At 53.1% G+C, this 23404-nt stretch overlaps 2 protein-coding genes across 2 annotated transcripts; both read left to right on the top strand.

Annotated features, from left to right (window-relative positions):
* Nucleotides 1–3265: 3265 nt before the first annotated feature.
* Nucleotides 3266–8298, top strand: LOC34619320 (AF4/FMR2 family member 4). Its single transcript, XM_026335230.1, has 4 exons — nucleotides 3266–4560; nucleotides 4767–4845; nucleotides 5866–6903; nucleotides 7294–8298. The coding sequence occupies exons 1-4, from the start codon at nucleotides 3266–3268 to the stop codon at nucleotides 8296–8298; spliced, it is 3417 nt and encodes a 1138-aa protein (XP_026191015.1).
* Nucleotides 8299–15350: 7052 nt separating this feature from the next.
* On the top strand, nucleotides 15351–18343 carry LOC34619322 (cell division control protein 2 homolog). Its single transcript, XM_026335214.1, has 8 exons — nucleotides 15351–15489; nucleotides 15655–15798; nucleotides 16265–16343; nucleotides 16636–16719; nucleotides 17064–17197; nucleotides 17557–17631; nucleotides 17785–17873; nucleotides 18203–18343. Exons 1-8 carry the CDS (start codon nucleotides 15351–15353, stop codon nucleotides 18341–18343), a joined length of 885 nt encoding a protein of 294 aa, XP_026190999.1.
* Nucleotides 18344–23404: the final 5061 nt, after the last annotated feature.

The raw sequence follows: 23404 nt of genomic DNA, 5'->3' as shown, positions 1-23404 counted from the left end.
TTTAAGGCTTACTAACTTTGTATTTCCGGCCTGAATGTCAGGAAGGCTTTGCAGGACGCGCGTAGGCAGTCTCGGGCAGACCTGCCTGAACGGGTGTCGTCCATCTGACTTCGTATTCAGGACTGTTATCGCACACAACGCATCAAAATAGGCCAGAATAAGCACGTACCATACTAGCAGGCGCTTAGAACAACCAGCATGGGCAGAGGGTCTCCTGCCACTGCCTCCAGCAAAATTTCTGTATGGAGAGCACAACAGCAAGGGGAAGAGCATAAATCTTGCATGCTTCATTGAACCTGCCCCTTTCGTCCAACGGGGTGGTGCAAAATTCTGCAGGTAGATACAGCCCCATTCGAGACGTCTGCTAAGGCGGCTCTCCACGGGCTCATCATGACCACTTTATCGCCTCTGGAACGGGCTAAGCTAGACTGGAAGGCTTCTAGTACAGAAGTAATATTCAACTAAGAATTATCAACCATCTAACCAATTCGTTGCTGATAGGTTTATGCTATGTACTGCAGAGTATGATTGGCTAATTACCAGCAGACTCATTGTTGGGTGCATGTGCCCTGGGGGAAAAAAGCAACTAACCGTTAGTCATAGGACTGCTAGAAATTGTACCCACGCGCTTGTCTATCTGCGCTCGTGTCAACGACTCTGGGGTGCTAGCAGGAGAAAAATGAGGTCTCTCTAAAATCACCCAATAATGTCAAATATTGTTTTGAGTTTGTAGTTAGGTATCTCCTATGAGGACCATGTAGAGATCTTTACAGTTGCCAGTGCCACACGATTCGACGGAGCAGTTCACCATGGCTTTGAGTCCAGTAGGATCCAAGGATTCCCAAAGTCCAGCATTTGACCTCGAGCAAGTTTTTTTTGGTAATTCACTACTTTGAATTTCTTTGAAGACACTCTGAAGAACCCAATGAATATGAAACTTGACGGTAGCACAACGCTAGTTGACGCAGCAGAGGCCGCCTCGCTAGCTGATGCGACCGCAGAGGCTCCACAGCTAGTATGACATGTCAGCGGATAAAGTATTCATAAACGCGTCGACTATGTCACGGCAGCCAGGAAAAGCATGACAGGCAGCCGGACGGATGGGCAGGCGCTCGAGTTTTTTCGCCCGGTTAAAGATGTACCTGTATTTGTATCCCGTATATGAGAAAATCAAATTCTCCTGGCGGCATGTGTGTCGGAAGAAAAATCCCCTAGATCGTGGCCCTTTTCATGCAGAGGATGTCTTCTGCCTGCAGGGATTACTATAGTTCAGGTTCTTGTAAAAGCCCTGACTCGTCGATTTCTGCCGAGATCAAAAGCGAAAAAGCAGGAATTAACCAGCGCTCTTGGGCACAACCCGACTTTGGTGCAGAAAAAGGCAAAAGATAGCGCACATGCATTTACATTGGACACCTGTAAAAAATACCACTAAGCAGAAGATTTGAATGCTTCAGACATGCGAATTACTTGAGAGCAATAAGAATATATATCCTCCTTGGCATTTGACTCCATAATTGCTTTCTGACAAATCCCCATTCACTCTGCTTAGAGACAACACGGTGCTTCACACTCGCATTGGCAAAGTTTGCGTATACCTGTGTGCCGGTTGAAGTTTAAAATGTCTCAGCCAAGCTGCCAAACCATGTTACTGAGCTTTGCATGAGCCTATCAATAAGGGGTGAATGGCTGCCTATACGAAAGGCATCGTAGGATTCAGCCAGAACATCCACGTGGACCTACAGCAGCTACGGGGTGTGCCGCAGCGATTGTGGGAAAAGGAATGGTATGTAAAGGCAGAAAACTGCTCGCTTTTTTGAACAATTATATTTCAAGGATGTCGTATTTCGGCTGCAGGAATTTATCCAGATCTGGCAAAAATTGAAGCAACCAAGCGTGGGTTTCGCCGTCGTGCACCCGGAAAGGATGTTGGAATGTTCTGTGGGCTTGTATCTAACCACAGATTTGCATCGAATCACTCCGAGCACTCACAGCTAGTTGCATGTAGCATCCAGCGCTCACGCTCACAATTTTACATCTTGTATCTGGCGAACAGTACTCTGCAATGAGATATGCGGACAAACCATGTAGACAATTCTTCTCGAATTTTCAGTTAGAGATAATTAGCGCTGTAAAGAGATCGAGTCTAGCCAAGCAACTTCACGGAGCATTGAATCGTCTCACTTGAAAGCAACTCTAGTTGGCTGGCCAAAAGAAGTGCAAGTACCCCAGCCAAAACAGGCTTTCACCCCCGATCTACCTAAACAGCTGGAGCAATGGAAAGTGTCTAATTGTAGCTTGACATAAGACAGCTGAAATTCTTAGTGATGGAACTAGCAGTCGTTATTCCGCAGCCAGTAGGATATCGCAGGAGCACAGAAGGCGCGGCAGCCAGTATACGTCGCAGCAGCCAGGGCCCAAAGTCTGTGCGCTGAAGTTGTTAATGGCACATGCACGAACTGAAGAGCACTCTTCTACGCTGAAATTTCGATCCTTCAGAACGGAAGTCTGGCCGGTAGAGTCACGGCAGAGAGGGGAGGTTGCTCCAAGTCTCCAGAGCCCCTCAATGGTTGTGACACGGCTTTGCACTGTAGAGGAATGCAGAATCTTTCTTGCTGTGCTGCTTTCTCCCACGTGTTTTCAAAGAAGTGCATGCCCCTGTTCAGGCCCCACGATAAAACGGAGTTTGCGCATATCGGCACCAAGAAGTGCGCCTCCCAGGCACCCCTTGATGCATTTGCCTCTTTTCCGCGAAACTATTTACCGGATAAATGCCCATGGTAGCCATTCGCCATGTGCCCCCCCTTCTTGTGCTACAAGTTGACGAGCTCGGAGTGAAGCCACCTTCAACAGATCTCGGGACGAAGGAGCTGCATGTGCTGTCCAAGCAGCCCCAGGATTTCGCAAGGCGAAATGAATTATTGGGAGCATCCATTAGGTTTTATTTTTCAAAATTATTCGTGTTATTTGTTTTTCTGCTTTATTTCTTTGGGGGTAGGTAAGCAGGGGCCCGTCGGCTTTTTCGAGGCGTGCACTTGGGCGAGGTGGCGCCACCGCTTGGTGTCTGGCGTCAGCGCGCACTCTTCTGCTGGATTTCTTCTCGATGCGTTGCTTTTATTCTCGTTTTCGTATTCCGGGCGTGTTGCTGACCTTAAGATCTGCAGATCAGCGACGCCGCACTGCCTGCGGGCTTTTTTCGTTGCCACTGTGCTTTCCAGCAGTTCTGCTTCCCGCGACCAAGTCGATCGCTCCCGCCCTTTAGCCCCCGATGCGGCGCACAGTGCATGCAGCAGCGGCAGCTGCCGCAGCTGCCACGCTGGACATGGAGGCGGTGCAGCGCTCCCTTGCTGCGGCTGCGTGGAGGCAGTGCCACCTGGAGGGTCACCTGCAGGGAGTTGTCGAGGAGGAGGAAGAGGAAGAAGAAGGCGCTCAGCAGCAGCAGCAGCAGCAGCAGCGACATCTCTGGGGAAGCACGTCACCCGCCTCGGAGCCTGTCGCGCAGCCGTCTTGCGTAGTGCGGGTAATCTTTGGCTCCTATTCCCACAGGGGAGTCATGCACGATAACGAAGACAGGATTTGTGTGGGTATATGGGGACGCCTTGAATCTTCAGCCGCGACGAGCTCTCCTTCCCCTTCTCCTCCTTCGCAGCAGCAGCAGCGGAAGGAGCAGGAGGAGGAGCAACAGGCATCGAGCCAGTGGGGCAGTTGCAGCAGCCAAACAAAGCCTTCAGCACCGACACCCAACACTGGAGCCGACGCAGATCGAAGCATTCTGGAGCTTGCAGCGGGAGGCAGAGGACTGGAGTATCAGTGGAACGGAAGGATATCGGCAGCCGCAGCAGGAGCAGCGGCAGCCTCAGCGACGGCTGCAGCCACGTTGAAAGCAGACGAGACTGTATGCTGGGGAGGGCAGCACTGCCGACTGCCCCCCGTTGTTGCTGCAGGAGTTCGTGTTGCAGTTCAGGGAGGCTTTGCTGCTGAGCTGCGAGATATGCAAGAAGAAGCTGCAGCGGCTACGGTGGCAGAAATGAAAACAGCAGTCGACGGACTGCCGAGGAAGCCTCCAGCCTTCGATTCAGCGGCTATCGATGCTGCAATAAATCGCCTCGTCGAAGCTCCCCGCGCTCCCTCCTGGTCAGTCGCGGCAGGAGCATCTGCCGAGCAGCAGCAGCAGCAGCAGCAGAGCAGGTGGGGGCAGTTCTCTTCCGTGTTGCGGAGGCGGAAGGCGAAGTTTTCAGCAGTTGAAGGCGTCGCAGTCTCTCAGTGCTGGGAGTTTCCAGAGGCAGAAGCAGCGGGAGCAGCAGCAGCAGCAGCATCGGCCGCCGTTCCGGGTGTACGTACAGCGCAGAAGCCTCTCGCAACGGCGGAGAAAGATGCCAGCATGCCCTCCGTCTTGTTCGTGGTGTGCGATGGGCACGACACGCATGAAGCTTCCAACTTCGTATCAAAAGGTCTCCCTCTACTTGCCTACAAGCGACTGCCTCCCCAGTTGCCGTTGTTGAGACCAGAGAAGCTGCATGCAGCTGCCAGAACGCTGTTTGCTGATCTGGATGCTCTCATGAGGTGATTTTCGAGAGCTTCAAACGCGTGCCTTCGCTGCTGACACCGATGCTGGCATTTTTTCGCAGTGTGCTGGAGGAGGTGGGAGAAGTGTTGAGTGTTGCCAATGTGTTTCCCCGTTGGAGCAAAGCTCTAACGTAGCCGCAGCTTCTTGGTGCTATTCTTCTCATTGCTAGACATCCGCTGTCGCTTTGGCTGTCTCTCTTTAGGCGTCGCTCGGCTGTGTTGCGCAAAATTCATCCGGAAGCTGCTGGCAGCGGCAGTTGTCTGATTGCTGCTCTTCTGCAGGCAAGTCTGCCGCCCCTTCTGGTGGAAAGGGGAAGGGAGAGAGGAGGGGTCTTGCTGATGCTTCTGGCTGCTAATGCTCTTGCTGCGCGATGCTGATGCTTCCGACTCCTAATGGCACTGCTTTACCTTTTGCTGCTTCTCCTACTGCTCTTTTACCTTTTGCTGCTTTACCTACTGCTGTTTCTCCTACTGCTGCTTCTCCTACTGCTGTTTTACCTACTGCTGCTTCTCCTACTGCTGTTTTACCTACTGCTGCTTCTCCTACTGCTGTTTTACCTACTGCTGCTTCTCCTACTGCTGTTTTACCTTTTGCTGCTTCTCCTACTGCTGCTTCTCCTACTGCTGTTTTACCTACTGCTGCTTTACCTACTGCTGCTTCTCCTACTGCTGTTTTACCTCTTGCTGCTTCTCCTACTGCTGCTTCTCCTACTGCTGTTTTACCTTTTGCTGCTTCTCCTACTGCTGCTTCTCCTACTGCTGCTTCTCCTACTGCTGTTTTACCTACTGCTGCTTCTCCTACTGCTGCTTCTCCTACTGCTGTTTTACCTACTGCTGTTTTACCTTTTGCTGCTTCTCCTACTGCTCTTTTACCTTTTGCTGCTTCTCCTACTGCTGTTTTACCTACTGCTGCTTCTCCTACTGCTGCTTCTCCTACTGCTGTTTTACCTACTGCTGCTTCTCCTACTGCTGCTTCTCCTACTGCTGCTTCTCCTACTGCTGCTTTACCTACTGCTGTTTTACCTTTTGCTGCTTCTCCTACTGCTGCTTCTCCTACTGCTGCTTTACCTACTGCTGCTTCTCCTACTGCTGTTTTACCTTTTGCTGCTTCTCCTACTGCTGTTTTACCTTTTGCTGCTTCTCCTACTGCTGCTTCTCCTACTGCTGTTTTACCTACTGCTGTTTTACCTTTTGCTGCTGCTGGAACCGCCCTTGTTGCCACTTTATCCAGCTCTCTTGCTGGTGCGTTTGGCCATGCTTGGGAGCCGTGGTGGCTGTTTTTTTGCGTGTTCGTTTTTTTAGGGGCCTCATCTTTTTACGTTCAATCTTGGCGATTGCGGAGCGGCCTTTGTCTCCTTCGACTCTCGCGTTGCTGCTGCGCGATCGCTTCGCAGCAAGGCCAAAAGCCACGCAGCCTCCGACTCGGGTGCTGCTGCGGAGTATGCAGCCGAGGCAGCCTTGCTGGAGCGAACTTGCGCAGAAGGCAGCAGCAGTGAAGGGCAGCACACGCAGGAGCAGCAAGAGGAAGACGCTGTTACGATTGCCGAAGGAACTGTTGGAGTATGGGATTATAAGGAAGTCGCATTCAAGCCGTTTCCAGGGGGGCAGAGCAGTCCAGGCGCTGCTGGTACGCTATCGGATTTGCTGTTGCAGCAGCAGCAGCAGCGTTACCGCCAACAGCAGCGCTCCGAATCTGGCGCGTGCAGCAGCAGCAGCAGCAGCAGCAATTTCGACATTCTCATCAGGCACGCCAGTGGCAGCACGAGCCCAATGCCGCTGAGTCGCTCGGCACCTGCGCTGCGGCAGCGACAACAGAGACACAGTAACAGAAGCAGCCTCAGCAGCAACAATCTTAAACGCGATCAGTCCTTCTTCGGGTTGGAGAGTCTGGATTCGCCAATTGCAACCTCTCACTTGATGCCCCCCCTGCCGCAACAGCACCTTCCGCAGCAAAAACGACGGCAGCAGCAGGAGCAGCAGCAGGAGCAGCAGCAAGAGCAGCAGCAGGAGCAGCAGCAAGAGCAGCAGCAACAAGTGACGCAGACTCTGGGTGGCTTGCTGAAGAGGCCAGATCGCAGCAGCGCTGCAGAGCTGCTTCCTGGTGTGAGCAGCAGCAGCAGTATCAGCAGCCACAGCAGCAGGATCTCCTTTTGTCTCATTCCGAGCAGCAACAAATTACAGTCTTCAGACAGCGCCTGTTCGCTAGGGACGTACACGTGCAGCAGCAGCAGAAGCAGCATCACCACTGCCCCCAACAGCAGCAGTATCACCTTCCAGTGGCTGTCGAGACAGCTGCGCTGTGGCAGTCCAGCCGAAGAAAAACGGCTTCGAGCGCTAGGGGTAAACTGCGACGCACTCGATGCGCTGTAGAGGTTGCTCTCTATTTTTGTGCTGAGCAGAGGAATGCGACTTACGCCTCTTTCTTCCCCTCCTTCTTTCCTCCTCCTCTCCCTGCCTGCAGCAGGCATCCCAGCGCGAGTTTTGGCTGCTTGTGACTATATCTGCAGTTTTGCGTGGGTGCTTCTTATCCTTTTCGACTATTTGTTTGGGGGCTAGCTTCCTAGCTTGCTCTACTGGCTGACGCCGCTCTAGCTGCCTTTCTTGTTGCCATAGATGCATGTGTCTTTCTCTTTCTTTCTCTCTTTCTCTCTCTTGCCCTGGTGTTTCGCCCGAGCCTCTCGATTGCCGTCTGACTGCGCGTCTCTCCGTGTCTGGCTACTTCTGCTGCAGGTTAGCATCATCAACAACAGGATGGGGGGCCTTATTGAGCCGACACGTTCGATCGGCGACTTTGATGTAAAGGCACGCTTGCCACCTCGTTCCTTGTCGATTGAGCCGGAGGTCGGTGTGTATTCGCTAGCCTCTCTGTTTGCGGCTGCGCCTTCCGCCACTGAGGACGCTGCTGGGGGGGCAGAGACTCCCGGATCGGCGATTTCACCGAACTGCGGCGTGTTGCTGCTCGCAACGGATGGCGTCTGGGATTTCGTGGACGCGTCAGATGTCTTGAAGTGCATGCAGCAAGTCAAGCCTTTCTGGCGAGCACTGGAGACAGCGGCCAAACGCGAGGCGGAACTGCTGCAGCAGCGGCAGCAGCAGCAGAGGCAGCGCGAACTGCTGCGGCAGCAGACAGCCCTCGGCATGCGGGGAGTAGCCAGCGCGAGCGATATAACGGCGATTCTCAGGAATTCCTTTGGAGGCTTAAGCAGGACGAGCAGCAGCAGCAAGCTGAGCCAGCAGAGGCAGCAGCAGCAGCAGCAACCCCCACACAACTCTGCGCAGCAGGCACTTCCTTCGGGGCTCAAGAGAATTACCTCCTGGAGGCGGCTGCTATCTTCGCAGAACGGTGTCGGCGTGGCGGGAGGAAGCGCAACAAGAGCGCCAGCAGCACAAGCAGCTGCAGGAGACGCTGCTGCTGTGCCGTCCGGCGTCAGCTTTCAGCAAGCCGCCGTGGATTCCAGCGCTGCAGGCAGCAGCAGCCATTGGGAGTCGCCGAGTCGGGGGGGCAGATCCTCTCAGGGAGGCTTTCCCCTGCTGCCTCTCGCGCTTCCCACTCCTGAACTGCTCTCCGAAGTTTGTCACCGCATCGTTAAAAAAGCCATAAAGAATGGATCGACTGACGATTGTACCTGTCTCGCAGCGTTCCTGTACCCCGTGTCGTCCTCTGGCTCCGCCTGCGTGGCTGCTCCTTCAGGAGATTTCCCCGTCAGAGGCGTCGCTGGCGAGTTGGATGCGTAGGCAGAGCTCTACTGGTAGTGGGATGGCGACATAACAACGGCCTTGCGGAAAGGTCGCATCCCAAAAAAGCCTTGAGGCTCAGTGTTTCAATGATTGCATATCGATCATCACCGTGCAAAAGCTCCGTCTAGAGGGAAGGTACTGCCCCAGGCTTGTCTGTGCAGCTTTAGAGGCTGTCACCCAGGTATCTCGATTTTGTAGGCTTGCTGTGAACGTGCTCCATCTATCCTGATTTTGGAGATGGCCGTATGCGCAGCATCGATTTTTAGCGCTACTCTTCACACTGCGCGCGTCGATGCCGCGTGTGTGCTGCTGCTGCTGCTGCTGCTGCTGCTGCCGCCGTCGTCGCTAGAGCCGATGGCTTGTTACTAAGGATGCCAAAACAGGCAGTAGCGCAGCACCACGTGTGTGTTGGGGCAGCCATCGACTCAGTAGCAGCAGCAAGGGTACTAGCAGCATTTGCTTTCACGCCACAGGAGACGTACACGAGCTGAAGTGCGTCGGTGCAGCAATACGGGGGATGTGGAATGGGCTACTTGGAAATGCAGCGTTATGTGGTTTCTCCACCTTCCTCAAAAAGGAAGGCTAGAACGCTTCATCCTTGGTCTCCGTAGGGAGACACTCCTTGGCTAGAAAGTTCGTGGGGGGTTCTACAAATAATCCCTCTTCCCCATGCCGTCCCCCTCGAGCTCCGATTTGAAAACACTGGGCTAGCGGCATGGCTGTGCTTTTCAAGCGTTCGCAGCTAGCTGCGCACCGCGCACTTGGCGCACATGTGCAAACAAACACATTGCGTCGTCTTGTGTCGAGCTCATAGCAATGCAAGGTTTGCGAATGAACATGCCAATTATTTGATTCAACATCAAACTTTTGACATTTATCAGTATGGCAGAGGAGGCTCGCAGTAGCTTGGGCTGCTACGTCTATCCCCCTTTAACGCATATGCCCTCGTCTGCCTTGCGTGTTCGTTGGGAATCATTGCGCACCCTACCGCCACGACGCGTGCAAGCAGAAACTGGGAAACAGTCCAACTGATAAAATAAAGAGATCATCACCCTTTAAAGTCCAGTCAGCTGGTCGAAAGGTAGTCAGTATCAACAACCAAGGGACAAAAACGACACGACCGCAGCGCCGCGGGTGGCATACTGCCGTCAGAAGGCTGAAACATGGGCTTCCTGCCACGAGAAAGCAAACGACAAGCGTAATGTGTACATGAAATCAAAAGACACTACTTCAGTAGTGCTTCCGCGTTTCGACAGGCAATTTTTGAAGGCCAATACAGCCGGTAAATGTAGTACTGCCTTTGACGTCCATACCCCAGAAGAAGCATAAAGTGGAATGCAAAGACAATCTTTTTGAGATCGCCTGTGCAAAAATGCTGAGTGAACGCAATACCTTAACAATAGTAGCCAGCAAAGTTTTGAGCCCTACCCATAAATGTAGACAACTGTATCAGGCAGAACCTACGCCGAGGACGGACAACAACCTTGCAACGGCGGGTTTCTTTATTGTCTAGAGTCACTAGCTTTGCCAATGAAATAAAGCCGCCAACTCTCCCTCATGCGATAGTGTTTGCAACCGCTGAGTCGTCACCTGGAAACGTTGGGCATCCCCTCCCCATCTCAACAAAACCAACATCCAGTGTGCCCTGACGCTCAATAGTCCTAAAATCCACTTTTGTGGCTGCCTCTAGATCCTCCGCCTACGTAGCTTGCCTGTGCGGCAAAGCTCGCGAAGAGTTCGGCGAAGTTTAAATCTACATATGAGGACGCCAATATTTACAGTTCTGTGGCTCCTCTGAATTCTAGGGAAATCGATGAAGTAAAAAGGTCAATAAGTTTGTAAGGGAGTAGCAAGTGGTCTTTGTCACACGGCCGCAAATTCTGTATGGACACCTTCTGGTGCACTTGGCAAACCCTCCCACGTAGTTAAACCAATTCACCAGGCTCGGAACACACGTTTGATCGCTGCTTACCATAATTGAGTGCTATGTCTGTTGAGCCTTGTGCACACAGTCATAAGCAACAGCTAAGTATAATCTGAATTTCTCTACTGAGGGAGATTCAGGTTCTAGGAACTCCACTTAAAGGCTCGGATTAGAGAGGATCTCCGAAGTGTAGACCAGGAATGCGGTGTGGCAACGGGTGGGCAAGTGCAGTTGTCTGTTTTATGCCACCTACCTAAAGAACAACAAGCCAAGAAGGCTTGAATTTATCTTAGCGGAGAGTCGCAAATAATGTAGAAGGACGCAGATTATGCACGCTACCTGTTCCCCGTCCCCACGGTAGCCCGCTCTGGTCATATTAAGGTAAACATTTAATCGGGTGATAAGGGCACGCCACAACGCACTAGCAAACTTCGATTTCGTTTATACTCTCGGGGAATCCATGATCCTTCCAGACTTAAGTCCAGAAAAATTGAGCGACTTTCCGAGTCATGATAGTGCTGGGGTAGATGGAAGTTCAAGTGGACACATGCTGAGTCTGTCGGCAGCTACGTAGACGCAACCCCAGCCCTTGGCTTCCAGCAGTCCAACAATAAAATCTAGTCAGACCAGTCGAATTTCGAAGGGACAGAAGGTTTTGCAAAAGGCTGAGTTTACGAGTATTGTGTAGCTTTAGCTGCTAACAATCTGGACACGACTGTGCACCAGGTTGATTGAGAGGAGAATCCCCTCTACGGTAAGATATCTCAGGCAACCGGATAGATCGTGAGGATTCTCCACCATATGGTAAACTCCCACTATAGCCCAAAATAACATGCTTTATTGCGCTGCCTAAATCGGCGCAGCGGAGTGAAGCGGGGATGTGCGAGCGACCAAGTCCCCGCCTTTTCTAAGCCCCAGCAGGTCAACCTCAACGTGGAATGCATCCCTATTTTACCCCTCTTGATATTAACAACAAAAGGTACGCACAGGCGCTAGAAGCATGGGATACAAGTCATCCGATGAAAATTTTGGACACATAAAAATGCGGTTGTGCTTCACAATAGTGAACGGATGCAGTGCCACGACAGTGCCCTGGCAACCATGTTAGGGATGCTCTTGATGTACTTCCTTGTGACGCCGTACTACAGGAGGCCCCCAATCCAGCGAATAACTTTAGGACTATCGACGTGCTAAATGGCTCCAAGAGAATTACACTAAAGTCAAATGGTCGGTCCAGGAGGTCGAAAAATGACTCCCGCAAAAATCGCGCCGGTATTTTCAATGCCTGCAACGCGAATAGCTTTTTCCCGGCCCTGGATACCCCTGCTCGGTTCTGGTGAGACGATGAAAACAAAAAGCAATACTTTGGTGTATTGTGGATACCATAAATTGCGGAAAGAGAAGACTGGTCGCTAGCATTGGCTGTAGGGAAGCCACGGCACTCACAATCGGCCAGCGCACTTACCGAAGGAGTTGTATAGCGGCCGATGAGTGTCCTTAGTGCCCCATCAGCCTCCTTCTTCTAGCTCACAAATCATGTTTGCTCAAATGAATGAGCTGAAAGAAATTTCAGCTGACCAAATCCAGCCATGAAATTTCAGTAATAAGATACAAACATCTAGAACTTTGCAGCATTCTTGAGGGTGCTCAGCAATAAAGGACATTTCTTGATTGGTTCAATTTTGCCAGACCTCGCTAGATTTTTGCGATCAACGCACGGTTTTCATAAGCACAATTATTCCAAAAAAAATTTACACTTGTGCGTCTGCATATGTCACTGGTTGTCCGGCAACAAGCTGAAGCACACGCTGTACGTGCTACAGGCGTTCGTTGACGTTGCGGCTGAAGAATAAAACGTCGCCTCTGTCGGCAGCCATCCGGCCCCCATCGATAGAATTATAAAAAGCCCGCGTAACTTGCTGTTGCAGTTTGGCTCGGACAATAAAAGGGCAAAACGTATACACGTATGCTCGACCTTGTGACTGCGAGCATGGAACGCCGCTTTATGTTTCATCAAAGTAAGTAGAGTAGTTGAAGAGAGCTTCTGTGTTGTCAAATACACTTTATCAATGTAGCTGGTCACGCAATTTGACAGTCTGAGGCATTAGACACGTGCGCTTCACCTTATTCTTCTTCAGGGGCTCAATGCTAACACGCTTGCGCGACCTTCCATCCTTTCAGGAACTAGTGCCCTGCCCAGAAGCGCTGTCGATTCTTGCACTTAGCCTTCCCCCAACAAGGCATCCACCTGTCGCTCACCTTCCTGTTCATGGTGTAGCGGCTTCCGATGCCGCTAGACATAGCTTGAGGCTGACCCGAGAAGTAGCTTAATACGGCGCGCTGGACGACTTCCAGGTCGCCAGCCTGCTGGCAGCTTCGTATTCAACGCATCAGCGAATCACCCTTCAATACTTGCCTATTCATCCTGAACCTAGGCAAAGAGCTCTATCGAGTCCTCAAATAGAGACCAATTGCAGAACCAGTAGGATTGAATGCATGCTTAGGACCGTCTTCTCTTTTACTCCTCCACTGAGCCGTTCGCATGAAGGCTCTGCCTCAGCTTGTGGATGTAAGGACTCGACAGTGCTTACCACAGCCAAAATGTCCGTTAGTGAGCAGACCAGAAGGTGGATCTTCCAAGCGATTCTTGGCACTCTAATCCCCCCAGCGCGCAGTTGTGGCCGCATGCGCACATTCCGTTGAGCCACACATGGCATATCTAGGATTACACACTTGTACGTGGGATACGACTTCCTCTGTATGAGTAGAGCCACGACTGAAGGGTTTTTTTCTGATAACACTTCACAAGTAGGAAGCCTCGCTACCTCATCTGGGTAACACGAAGGAAGGTGCATTTTAAATCGGCTGACGAAGCATTCGTGTGCTTGCCCGTCCTGATGGGCCTTATAACGTTTCCCCTGGCATAACCTGACTGACCCACCATTACACATTTTATAGGCTTTAACATATCTTTTTAGAATCAGTAAAGCTGCTCCCTTCATGACAGCATTCAGGAAGGGCTGTGGTTCCGAAACTGGCGTTATACGATCGTGCCACCTTCACTTTTATTTCCAGAGAGTTTTTTGCAGACTGCTGCAGAGATCATCAAATGCTGAGCTACCAGATAACTTGATCGAAGCCGAACACTGTAGTAGGGAAGCCTTGCATACCATTGCATGCACAGCCAGTGGGTGAGCGAAGAAATGCTGAAACGAGCGCCGTGATGCTACCAACTGTAACAACCCACCTGGGGTCTCCGTAGGGAGGCATTTAGTGCCAATATGGGTACAAAATTACAGGGAAAGTTAATAAGCATCTTAAGGAAGACTTGCTTTTTCCTGTGCCATGCACTTTAGAGTTCCTGACCTTTGAGGAGGGAGGGAAAGTTAGTGTGTGTGAAGCTACATCTTGCAAGCACTCCGAGCCCTAGAAGCTGGTTGCCCATAGCATCTCGCGCACACACACAATATTGCGTCTTTTTGTTTCGAGCTGAACTTATTTTGCAGTAAGCTGTACGTAAAAACAAGTGAAGAAATGAATTCTTAACGATTTCTCATTGCGTTCGATACACCTGGTTTGTAGGAAGCGCCTAAGTGTAGCGTAGTCCGCCGCCAAGCCACTTGCGGCATGGAGCGGAAAAAAGACGAGGGCCAACACCTCTCCTTCTGCTACCAGCCACATGAATGGTTGTGCATAGAGAGAGGCAGGTAGGACCTGGTCATGAAGCATTCAGTGACACTTGTCGGTCGATTCGTGCAATCCGAATCGGAAGGCAACTTCCGCCTCTCCCCCCCAACAGTGCCAGCGATTATGAAGCTTCCCAGTAGGAAGTTGCATCATTGGCTGGAGAAGCATCCGCAGCAGTGAGGCGCATACGGACAGCACTCATGGAAGCACAAGAAGCGCATGCGGCCGAAGGTGGTGAACTGACGGCCCCACTGGCAAGAGGAGGGGCCAGCCAGAAGAGACCGCCACTTCTTCTCAGTTTGAAAACATGCAGATTTGGAGTTTTACCTGTTTGCACGCATCTTCACGGCTGGAAGCTCCCCTCCCCTTGCCTCTACGTCACCCGCATTCGCCACGCTGCCGTCCGCGCTGTTGCTAGCTGCTTGCTTTAGCAGGGCAGGCTCTGGCGGTTGGTGTTTGATGAAGTTTCTGCTGTCTTGACGGTTTTTGCGGCCGTCGATCGTCGCACCCTTTTTCATTCTTCACCTTTGCGCGTCTTTGGGGGTTTTCAGGCAGTGGAAGCGGGCGTCTGCCGCTCAGCGGTCCAGTTCCCGGCGGATAGCGCTTGGGGGGAATCTCCTAGGAATCTGCACACTGCGCATTCAGACTGCCTCTGGACGTGCACAGACTGTCACTGCCACGCGCATGCATGCGCATCTCACGGGCTACTTATATGGCCTAGGGTGTAGGTAGCAGCAGCCGAAGACGATCAGCAGCGCCAGGAAGCAAGCACTTCCACATCTGAATCGTTGGTGAGAGCAGCACAGAGTGGCATACTCACCCCCTCCTTCCCTCCTTTTCCCCCCCTTCCTTCCGTACGACTAGCGTTGAAGGCGGCAGCAGCAGCACCAGCAGCAGCACCACAATTGGCCTCCCCCCGCCCCCCCTTGGCGCGTAAACGAACATCTAATAGGCGTTTTGTTCTGCCACAGCAGAGAGAAGAACATGCATGCCGTGTAATCGCTACGGGAAAAGGCACCCAAACAAGCATCTCTTGCATGCGACGTGCCTGCACCCCCTGCTAGCAGACAGAGTAACGACCCTCACGACAAAGGGAAGGGAGAAGGAAGGGGCTTGTATGTGCAGCGCTTGCGGCGTCACAAGTACCTCCAACCTCACACAGAGCAAGCAATAACACGAGCGCACTCCCACACACACTGCGCTTCCTAGGATTTTCTTGCTTTGCGGATTCAAGGAAAAGAGGACTCACAAGACGGGAAGGACGAGGCCACATTTCAGATGCATTCGATTCTCCCTTGTTGACTCTCTCCTCGCTGCTCCTGCGAGCACTGCACCCGCCGTTCCGTCCATCGCCTCTGTCTCTTTCTCTCTCCTGCTTCGGGTTCTGGCTAGCGCTAATAGATCCTTCCAAGAAGAACCCCTCCCCCCAGCCTGCAGTATGGATCGCTACAAGAAGCTTGACAAGATAGGCGAGGGAACCTACGGCGTGGTCTACAAAGCGCAAGATGCCAATGGCAATCTCTGTGCCTTAAAGAAGATCCGGTTGGAGGCAGAAGACGAGGGGATTCCATCGACAGGCACGCCACACGCTTGCTTCTCACGCCACTTTTACAGCGCATGCGGCCTCTTGCATGCGATGTAATTGTCATAGCCTCGTGTCTACGCATCGTGGCTCAGAAAGGCCTCTATTAGGGGAGTTCATGTGTGTGTGTCTGTGCATACAATGTGCTGCACGCTTGCAGCCATACGCGAGATTTCCCTGCTTAAGGAGCTCCACCATCCCAATATCGTTCGACTAATGGATGTCGTCCACACCGACAAACGCTTAACCCTCGTGTTTGAATATCTTGAGCAGGATCTCAAGGAAGTTCTCGATGCATGCCGCCGTAAGCAGCGGCTTTTTATGCAAGCAAATGCCTTAATCTCGGTTGAGGGGTCCAGTATGCGTGGTTTGTGTGTATATGTATGTGTGTATGTGTATGTGTGTGTATGTGTGTGTATGTGTGTGCATGTGCGTGTATATGTGTGTAAATGTGTGTATGTGTGTAAATGTGCGTGTAAATGTGTGTATGTGTATGTGTGTATGTATATATGTGTATATGTATGTGTGTATGTATATATTTGTATATGTATGTGTATATGTGTGTGGCTGGCGTGCTTGAACCCCCTCTCTGTGGTGCCCCTTACTGAATGCATATTGCTTCATGGTATCCCCTTTCGCATGCTAGTCCACTGCTGCAACCTCTTGAGGTCGCCTCGATGTTGTTAAACAACAGTGCATGCATACACAACCCAGCCATGCAAGAAGCCTCGAAAGAAGGTGGGCGCTTGTGTCTGCCTGTCTGCCTGCAGCCGCTGGATTGGAGCCACAAGTCGTCAAATCATTTTTGTACCAACTCTTGAAGGGCATCGCTTACTGTCACCAACACAGGTCCATCTTTTTCTGCCCTCCCTTTCTGCCCTCCCTTTCTGCTTCCCTTTTCTCCCTGCCTGGGGTGTGCGACTTGCGCTTTTTCATGGAGCTCACCAGCAGTCGTTGGAAACATCACGTCCCCTGGGTGCAGACGTTTTTGGAGGCGCAAAAAACAAGATTGCACGCGATGGCTCGAAAAAAGATCGCGCGTCTCGCCTGTCGTTCCGGCAGGCGCAAGCGGCAGCTTCCTGCTTCCCACAGCATGCATGCATGCATGGGCGTCCCCGTTGTTTCTGCATGCGCTCTTCAGAGTTTTGCATCGAGATCTCAAGCCCCAAAATCTGTTGATCAGCAGAGGCGGAACTCTCAAACTCGCAGACTTTGGCCTCGCCAGGTACATGCAAAAGCCTTGTCGAGTGGGGTTGCTTTGCAACTGCGCCATTTCGCCAAGGGAAGAGGCTGCTGCGTGTGTGTCTGTGCTCGTCGCGCCTGTGTCGTGTATGCATGCACCGCTGGTAAATGCAACGTGCACACACGCAGGCCTTCATGATTGCATGCATGTCTGCCCACATGCCTTTTTCGTGTCTGCATGCCTTGTGAATCCCTCCACGTGGAAGCGGCGCTCGCTTTCTTCGCCTCGTGAGCTGGTTCTAGGGTGACAGCCACACCACATCGCATGATTCTTCCTTCCACACGTCGTGCTGCTGTCTGCAAAGTGTACGAGTTGCGCATTCACAGAGCATTTGGCATCCCAGTTCGATCATACACTCACGAAGTTGTAACTCTGTGGTACCGGGCTCCTGACGTTCTGATGGGCAGCAACACTTACTCTACGCCTGTCGATATTTGGAGTATAGGATGCATCTTCGCGGGTGAGGCGTTGTGCAGCCCTCTTTTAGCAGCCAGCCATTGTAGTGCTCGCCCTTTGGCGGCTGCCAGAAGCTCCTGAATGTGTCTACGTTTCCGAGGGGTCGTAATCGTAGTTGGGGGGAGAGGAGGAGAAGGGAAAACGGCTGTTCCTCTGCTGCTCTCTTCGAGATCCTGTCGGTGCGGCTGTTTCTTGTGGCGAATATCTTGGGGTTAGCACGGTGCTTTTTGAGGATATTTTTCCCCTGCCAAGTTGCCTTGGGCTGCTCAAGGCGCTCTCCTGCTGGATGGGGGCTTGAGCGTCTGTCTTGTAGTGTATGCCGAGTGTGCGCGTATGGTGTATTGACACTGGGGGCTGTTGCAGAGATGGTGAACGGGCGACCCCTGTTTCCAGGCTCGAATAACGAAGACCAGCTCCAGCGAATCTTCAAGGTTTTAGGTAATCGTGCAACGCAGAGGCCCCCCAAGCAGCACATGCATGCATGCATGCATGCATGCATGCACGCGCAAAGACGGGTTTAGCGACTGACGCCCTTAGCCACAGCCTTAAGGCGCGGACGGTGTGTGTGTGTCTGCTGCATGCGCTCCACAGGGACGCCTGCTCCAACTGAAAGCCTCACGGGTTTGCCGCAGTGGCGCAATAACTTCAAGTATTACCCACCGTTGAAGTGGAAATACATCGTGCGTTGAGTGTCGATGAGGCCCCACTGAGGGCGCATTCAGCGTGTTATGGGGTGCCATGTAACGTCTCTGCCGGACGGCTTTCGGCTTTTGGGGAGGTTGGGTAGTCTGCTTGCTGCGGGGCAGACACGTAGATGGCGCGTTGTGAGGCGGCACCCCTGTTGTGCGCAGCAACTATGGCTTTTTGGGCGCTCGTTCATGCGGTTTGGGGGTATTTCTAGAGATACGTGCATGCACGATAAGTGCAGGGGGTTCACATGCACACACCCTTACACGCCCAGAAAATCATGGCTTTCGACTTTTTGTGTTCTCCTCTCGTGTTTTCCTAGGCCCCCGGCCTGAGCGACTGCGGGTTGGATTTGCTTTCCAAAATGTTAGTCTTTGAGGCGTCCGAGAGGATTTCGGCGAAGAAAGCCATGCAGCATCCGTATTTTGATGACTTGGATCCTGCTCTCCGGGATACGAACTAATTAACTCCTTCGTATTTGGCGCAAATTCAGAGCTGCTGATGGTCCTAATACCCTCCGTCGTGTTCACGTGCAGAAAACAATGGGGAACAGGCATCCATTCAGACTACACGGGTTCTGTTTCGCGGCGGTTCGTCCGAAGGCCCAAGCAGCGTGCAGTTCGGGGAGGCACTCAGTCAAAATAGGGGGATCCAAAGAATCGCCACACCTCTCTCTTGAGTCTAGAGGCTTTGCTGCTTTAGGCGTTTCCACAGTCACGCGCGTTCCAGGCCTTTAAACGTTGTACCAAACCCTAAAGCTCTCGCGATATCATCAGAGAGCCACACCCTAAGGCCTCTTAACTTGCAGTGTTCAAGCGCACAGGGTTCACCTCACCCCGTACGCTCCCAAATCTGGGCTTTGCTGCAAGATTTTCGCGGCTGCAACATCCCTGCGTCCGACTCGTGTGCTGCACCACTGCAGACATATGATGGGGAATTTCGTGGTGTGGGTGCTGGGCTGTAGGTAGAGGTACCTCGAAGCTCAGAGAAACGCCACACACTTGGCGAATTGACAGCAAACAAACTCTTCAGAATCAACGCACTCGCAGACGCAAAACGGATACACACAGCGTGCTTCGTCGGTTAGCCATTACCAAGAAGGCACACAAGTACACATATATGTACATATATATATGTATATGTATGCATGTGCCTACATGTACACATCTACAGGGAACTACCACAGTTCCAACAGGTAGTAATACGTCTTGCACACATCGAGGGGCACAGCACGCCACCTGCCTATCGGCACACAGCTGGCAAGCGCGAGAGGCATCTCTCCAACTCCAACTGCCCCTATTTGCTCCGCGTTTTTACTCCCCCAAGAAACCATCTCCGCGTTGACAGTCTACAGATCTTCCAGGGGTGCTGATGGGTTCGCACTGGCAGGACGCTCAGCAGAATACGCTGTGCACGTAGGCGGCCACACTCACGCCGCTGCAAGCGGAAAGAGACGTCCAACTGAATGGACTGCCGGGGTAGGAGTGTGTTTCTTTGAGAGTAGATGTCTAGGGGCAAGCCTCGTACTCTGCAAAGAGCGCCTGCAAGGGCTGCCTTCCCTCTTCGCGGTGTTATGGCTGCACCTTGGTATGGGCTGCTGCCAAGCAGTCCACACTAGGGGAGACAGACGCTTCCCCGAGCAGCTGGCCATACAGCTGAACTTGACTAGCTTGACAGCAGGCGGTATCGCGTCTGCCCTTCCGTCTCCGTTCATGCCCTTATCCTCGCTTGTATTCTGCGGTTGAGGGCAGAAGCGTGTTCCTTGCGCTCACAAAGAAAAAACCAGCCGTCCAACAGAGGTGGTGCTGCTGAGCTCGCTCCCAAGCCATAGCAACTTCAGGCTTCCACTCGCTGCACCCTGCGTTTCTTTCGCTGCCCTTTCCTCGCCTGCGCGCTGCTCTCCGCTTGCGGAGGGACGAAGGGAGGGAGAGCCCTACTGCTGCTGCTTCACTGCCGTTCTGCCCCCCTGACTCCCGCCGTGCAGCCGCAGCTGCTGGCCGGTCCCCTCCCTCGCAGAGAAAATCCAGTACCCCCGTCTATCGTAGTTCAAGTGCAATCGTGCAGGGCCTGCCATACGTAGCGCTGCAGTGCATGCGCTCCTCTGCCGCTGATCCCCCCTCCCTGCGACACACCCCCGGGAGGTAGCACACCTAAGAGGAGCCTCGCCGATTCCAGCAGTCCCTAGGGATATCCTGCTGCGGTTCTCCCCGTAGTACCGCCGGCCATAGCGCTCGCCTCCATGCGAAAAAGCCGTTCAGTGCAGACACTGAAGAGCCCTGAACTCGCGCGTTTTCCCTGCAAACCGCCAAAACGGCTCTCCTGGATACAAAACACAGACACCCAAACACACCAGACACACATACACCTGGCACAAAGAGACAGTCGAGACGGCGTGAGCCTCTGCTGCAGACTTCCACGAAAACTAGGAGGCTCTTGGGGTGTGGCTCTAGCCGCGCAGAAGAGCGCTTGCCACTTTCAATTCGAAGCTGCTGAGGCGTGAGGGTTAGGGGCGCAGCTATACGGTTCGTGTCAAAGGGGTTGGCATCTTTGAGACAGCGAAGCGCTGTTTCGCGCCGAAGCAAAGCCCCCCCCACCCAACCATAAGCCATTGAAATGTAGAATCTGCCCGAAGACGTGTCTGTCGTGCTGCACCAGTTGCGGCTGCTGGAGGCATCCCTCAGCTTTCGTTGCTTGCCCATCAGCTGCGCATGGCCGGCAGGTGACGATCCTGCCGTTTCCGCACTCTCCAAGAGCAGCTAGACTACATTCTTCCCTCCACACGCGAGAACCCCACCACTTATCAAGAGACACTTACCACGCACATCCATAGACAAAGAAGACGACCCGCAGAGCAACGCCCTCCAACTTTTCCCTGGAACTCGCTCTGGAGGCGTCTCCCACGCGACGCTTAGCCTTTGCAAAGAAACACGAAGCTGCCTGTACACTCACTAGCCCCCAATCCCACGCCATCTGAGACAACCACCCGCCGGTAGGACCGCTGCAGCAGCAGGAGCGACGCGAGCGACTGCTGCTGCTTGGAGGAAGGCTCATCATTCTCCTGCTGCAGCTGCTCCTTCGGGGTCCTCTGGCCCGCGAAAATCCTCTCAGCTGTAAAAAGCGACCGCTGCTGCAGCAGCGCAGCTGCCTGGGGTTCCACCAGCAACTCTGCGCAAACAAAAGGGACCAGCTTTTGATGAGAGCAGCTCCCTAGTCCTCGGCGGCTCCCTCTTGGGTTAATGCCGGCGGGTGCTCCCCCACAACAACAATCTGCTGGCCGTGCCACTTGAAAAAACAAAGCAGGTGTGTCTGGAAGCGAATCTCCTGTAATGCGACAGAAGCCCTAGCCTCCCCTTTTGCGAGGAGGGGATAGTTGTAGGGCGCAAACTGCTATGTAATGCTCTCCAACTCCTCTTTGTGCAGAGCTGCGGCCTGTACCAACCTGACTCACTCCCACTGCTGCAGCTGCTTGTGCTGCAGCTGCCTGCGCTGCTGCACCCTCCACTTGCTGCGGTTGGGAAAGGTCTTCTCGGCATCTGCATACGCTATGAACACCCCCTCAAAGACTTTGTGCCTCGCCACCCAAGTCTCTCCCCAATCCCTTCGTGGCATCTTGCCCTTATTGCTCAGCCCGCTCTACCCAATGCCAGTATCCCTCAAGGCTAGATCTCGAGACGTCCAACGATGCCTCTGGAGACCTCCCTTCAGAAGCCTCTGCAGATGCTCGTCCTGGAGCGCCGCCACCCCTGGAGGCATACTAACCAAGCACCACGAGCACTGGATAGTTCTCTGCAAAGGACGGGGGGTTCTGAAGGGGTGGGGTAGTGGGACAGCCTCTCTGGAAGTCTTTCCAAGGTTTCTACGCGACAGCTTCCTTGGGGAAGCTTAAACGGCGCACAACTCAGGAAGCACCCAGCACGAGTCGAACGGAACAATAAAAGAAGTCTCTAAACACCAAGGACTCAAGGAGGCCTCTTCTTGCCGTTGCGGCTGCTCAGTGGGGCTGCTTGACACGCGTTCGTCGAAAGGATCCTTAGGGGCGTCTCCTACAAGGTTCCCCCACCGAAGAATTTCCAACAGGGAGAGATAAAGCACAATAAAGGGGGAGTAGGGGGACGACATAACAGTGGCCGCAATCAGCCAGTACCAAAACGGATGTTCCAGCAGCAAGCACGCTGAGGGGGCTGCTACGTGTGCTGCTCCTGTGGCAGCTAGTGCAGTCGTAGCGGGCGTCACAGGGGGTAACATTCTGCGCTGTGTTGAGGAGCAGTTGCGCGTGGGCAGCTGGTCCTTGAAACTTTGTCTATCAAATCTCTTTCCCTCAAGGTCTACGAGCTAAATAGCGGCGCAGCTTCGCCATCCGGCTCGTGGCTTGCAAGTTTCGAGGCTCGGGGACCCCTGCAAGCTCAGATCGAGAGGAAGGCAGCAGTAGCGGCGGCATTCTGGAGTAACAGCACATGGTCGGAAAGAAGAGTCACAAATTGTAGGTAAGCCATGGGAAGACGTTCACACTTTCTGCCCCCACGCTTACGCAAGGCAGTGTGGGGGGACAAAGGGGAGGGAGAAGAAAGGGAGTAGTAGACAGCGCCCTGTACAGATGCTTGCAGTCTGCGAACGGCAGCTTGCACGGCAATTCATGGCGTCCAATGAAAATGGCCCCTCCATAAAAACCGATGTCAGCATAGGAATGGGGCGGGGTGTGTGAGTAACAGCAGCTGACCGATGGTTCAAGACCAGTGGTCTGAGGGTGATGATGCTCTTGCTGAAGAACGCTGCCCCCGCTAGAGCTGCTCTTTCTATCTATTTATGGGGTGATCCTTTACTGCACTGTCTGTCAGGGGTGTCCCGAGGAACCGGCTAGAGAGCGCTGTGTAGTGCGCTCGGCCTGCTCTTACTGGTGCAGGCGCATTTTCGCCTCGCCTGCTGGAGCGGGGGTGTATCGCACGTCTCAGACTACGCCCTGTCAAGCGTTATAGCACATAAACTGAGCGTGCCTTGTCTCCATTCGGAGCACCCTCGTTCCAAAACGTGGTGCAAGTTGAGTGCTGCGGCATCACGCCGCTGGTGTCGCCACGTTTCCCAGTGTAAAGCTACTGCTACCCCTAATTATTATCCGAATGCAGGCCACTGGCCTTAGGCACGCTTCTGGCTCGAACAAAAGAGTCACTATTGGGGGTTGCTTTTGGAGAGCTTTTCCCCCTTCGCCTTTCTCGTCTACCCCTTCCTGTCACCCCACAAATTCCAATCCGTGGAGCACGAGAGGGAAACAGAGGGACCACCGGCGAGGTCCTTGGAAATGGCTCGACGCACTCAAATGCTCAATCGTTTCCATCGGCACCCAGGCATACGCACAGGAGAGAGGTGCACACAGGCACAGGCACTACATTCACCCCCGTAGTGTGGAGCAAGCTAATCAGCCCTCTTGTGCGAAAAACATGCAAGCAGCCGGACATACAGTCCATCGCAAATGAGACCTTAACTACACGTACCAAGAGTACAAGGAACTCCCAAAATGTAGACTGCATGC

The sequence above is a fragment of the Cyclospora cayetanensis genome, unplaced genomic scaffold, assembly GCF_002999335.1.
Source record: "Cyclospora cayetanensis isolate NF1_C8 unplaced genomic scaffold, CcayRef3 CcayRef3_contig_62, whole genome shotgun sequence".
Lineage (NCBI taxonomy): Eukaryota > Apicomplexa > Conoidasida > Eucoccidiorida > Eimeriidae > Cyclospora > Cyclospora cayetanensis.
Note: the sequence above shows the minus strand (reverse complement) of the source record. Positions and strands in the feature narration are given on the sequence as shown.

Bases quoted from the DNA above. Each gene is read 5' to 3' on its own strand.
- LOC34619320 (XM_026335230.1), top strand. From the start codon at position 3,266: ATGCGGCGCACAGTGCATGCAGCAGCGGCAGCTGCCGCAGCTGCCACG. The intron at 4,561-4,766 runs GTGATTTTCGAG...GTCTCTCTTTAG, and splicing joins GATCTGGATGCTCTCATGAG to GCGTCGCTCGGCTGTGTTGC. The intron at 6,904-7,293 runs GTAAACTGCGAC...CTTCTGCTGCAG, and splicing joins AACGGCTTCGAGCGCTAGGG to GTTAGCATCATCAACAACAG.
- LOC34619322 (XM_026335214.1), top strand. From the start codon at position 15,351: ATGGATCGCTACAAGAAGCTTGACAAGATAGGCGAGGGAACCTACGGC. The intron at 15,799-16,264 runs GTAAGCAGCGGC...GTCTGCCTGCAG, and splicing joins AGTTCTCGATGCATGCCGCC to CCGCTGGATTGGAGCCACAA. The intron at 17,198-17,556 runs GTGAGGCGTTGT...GGGCTGTTGCAG, and splicing joins TATAGGATGCATCTTCGCGG to AGATGGTGAACGGGCGACCC.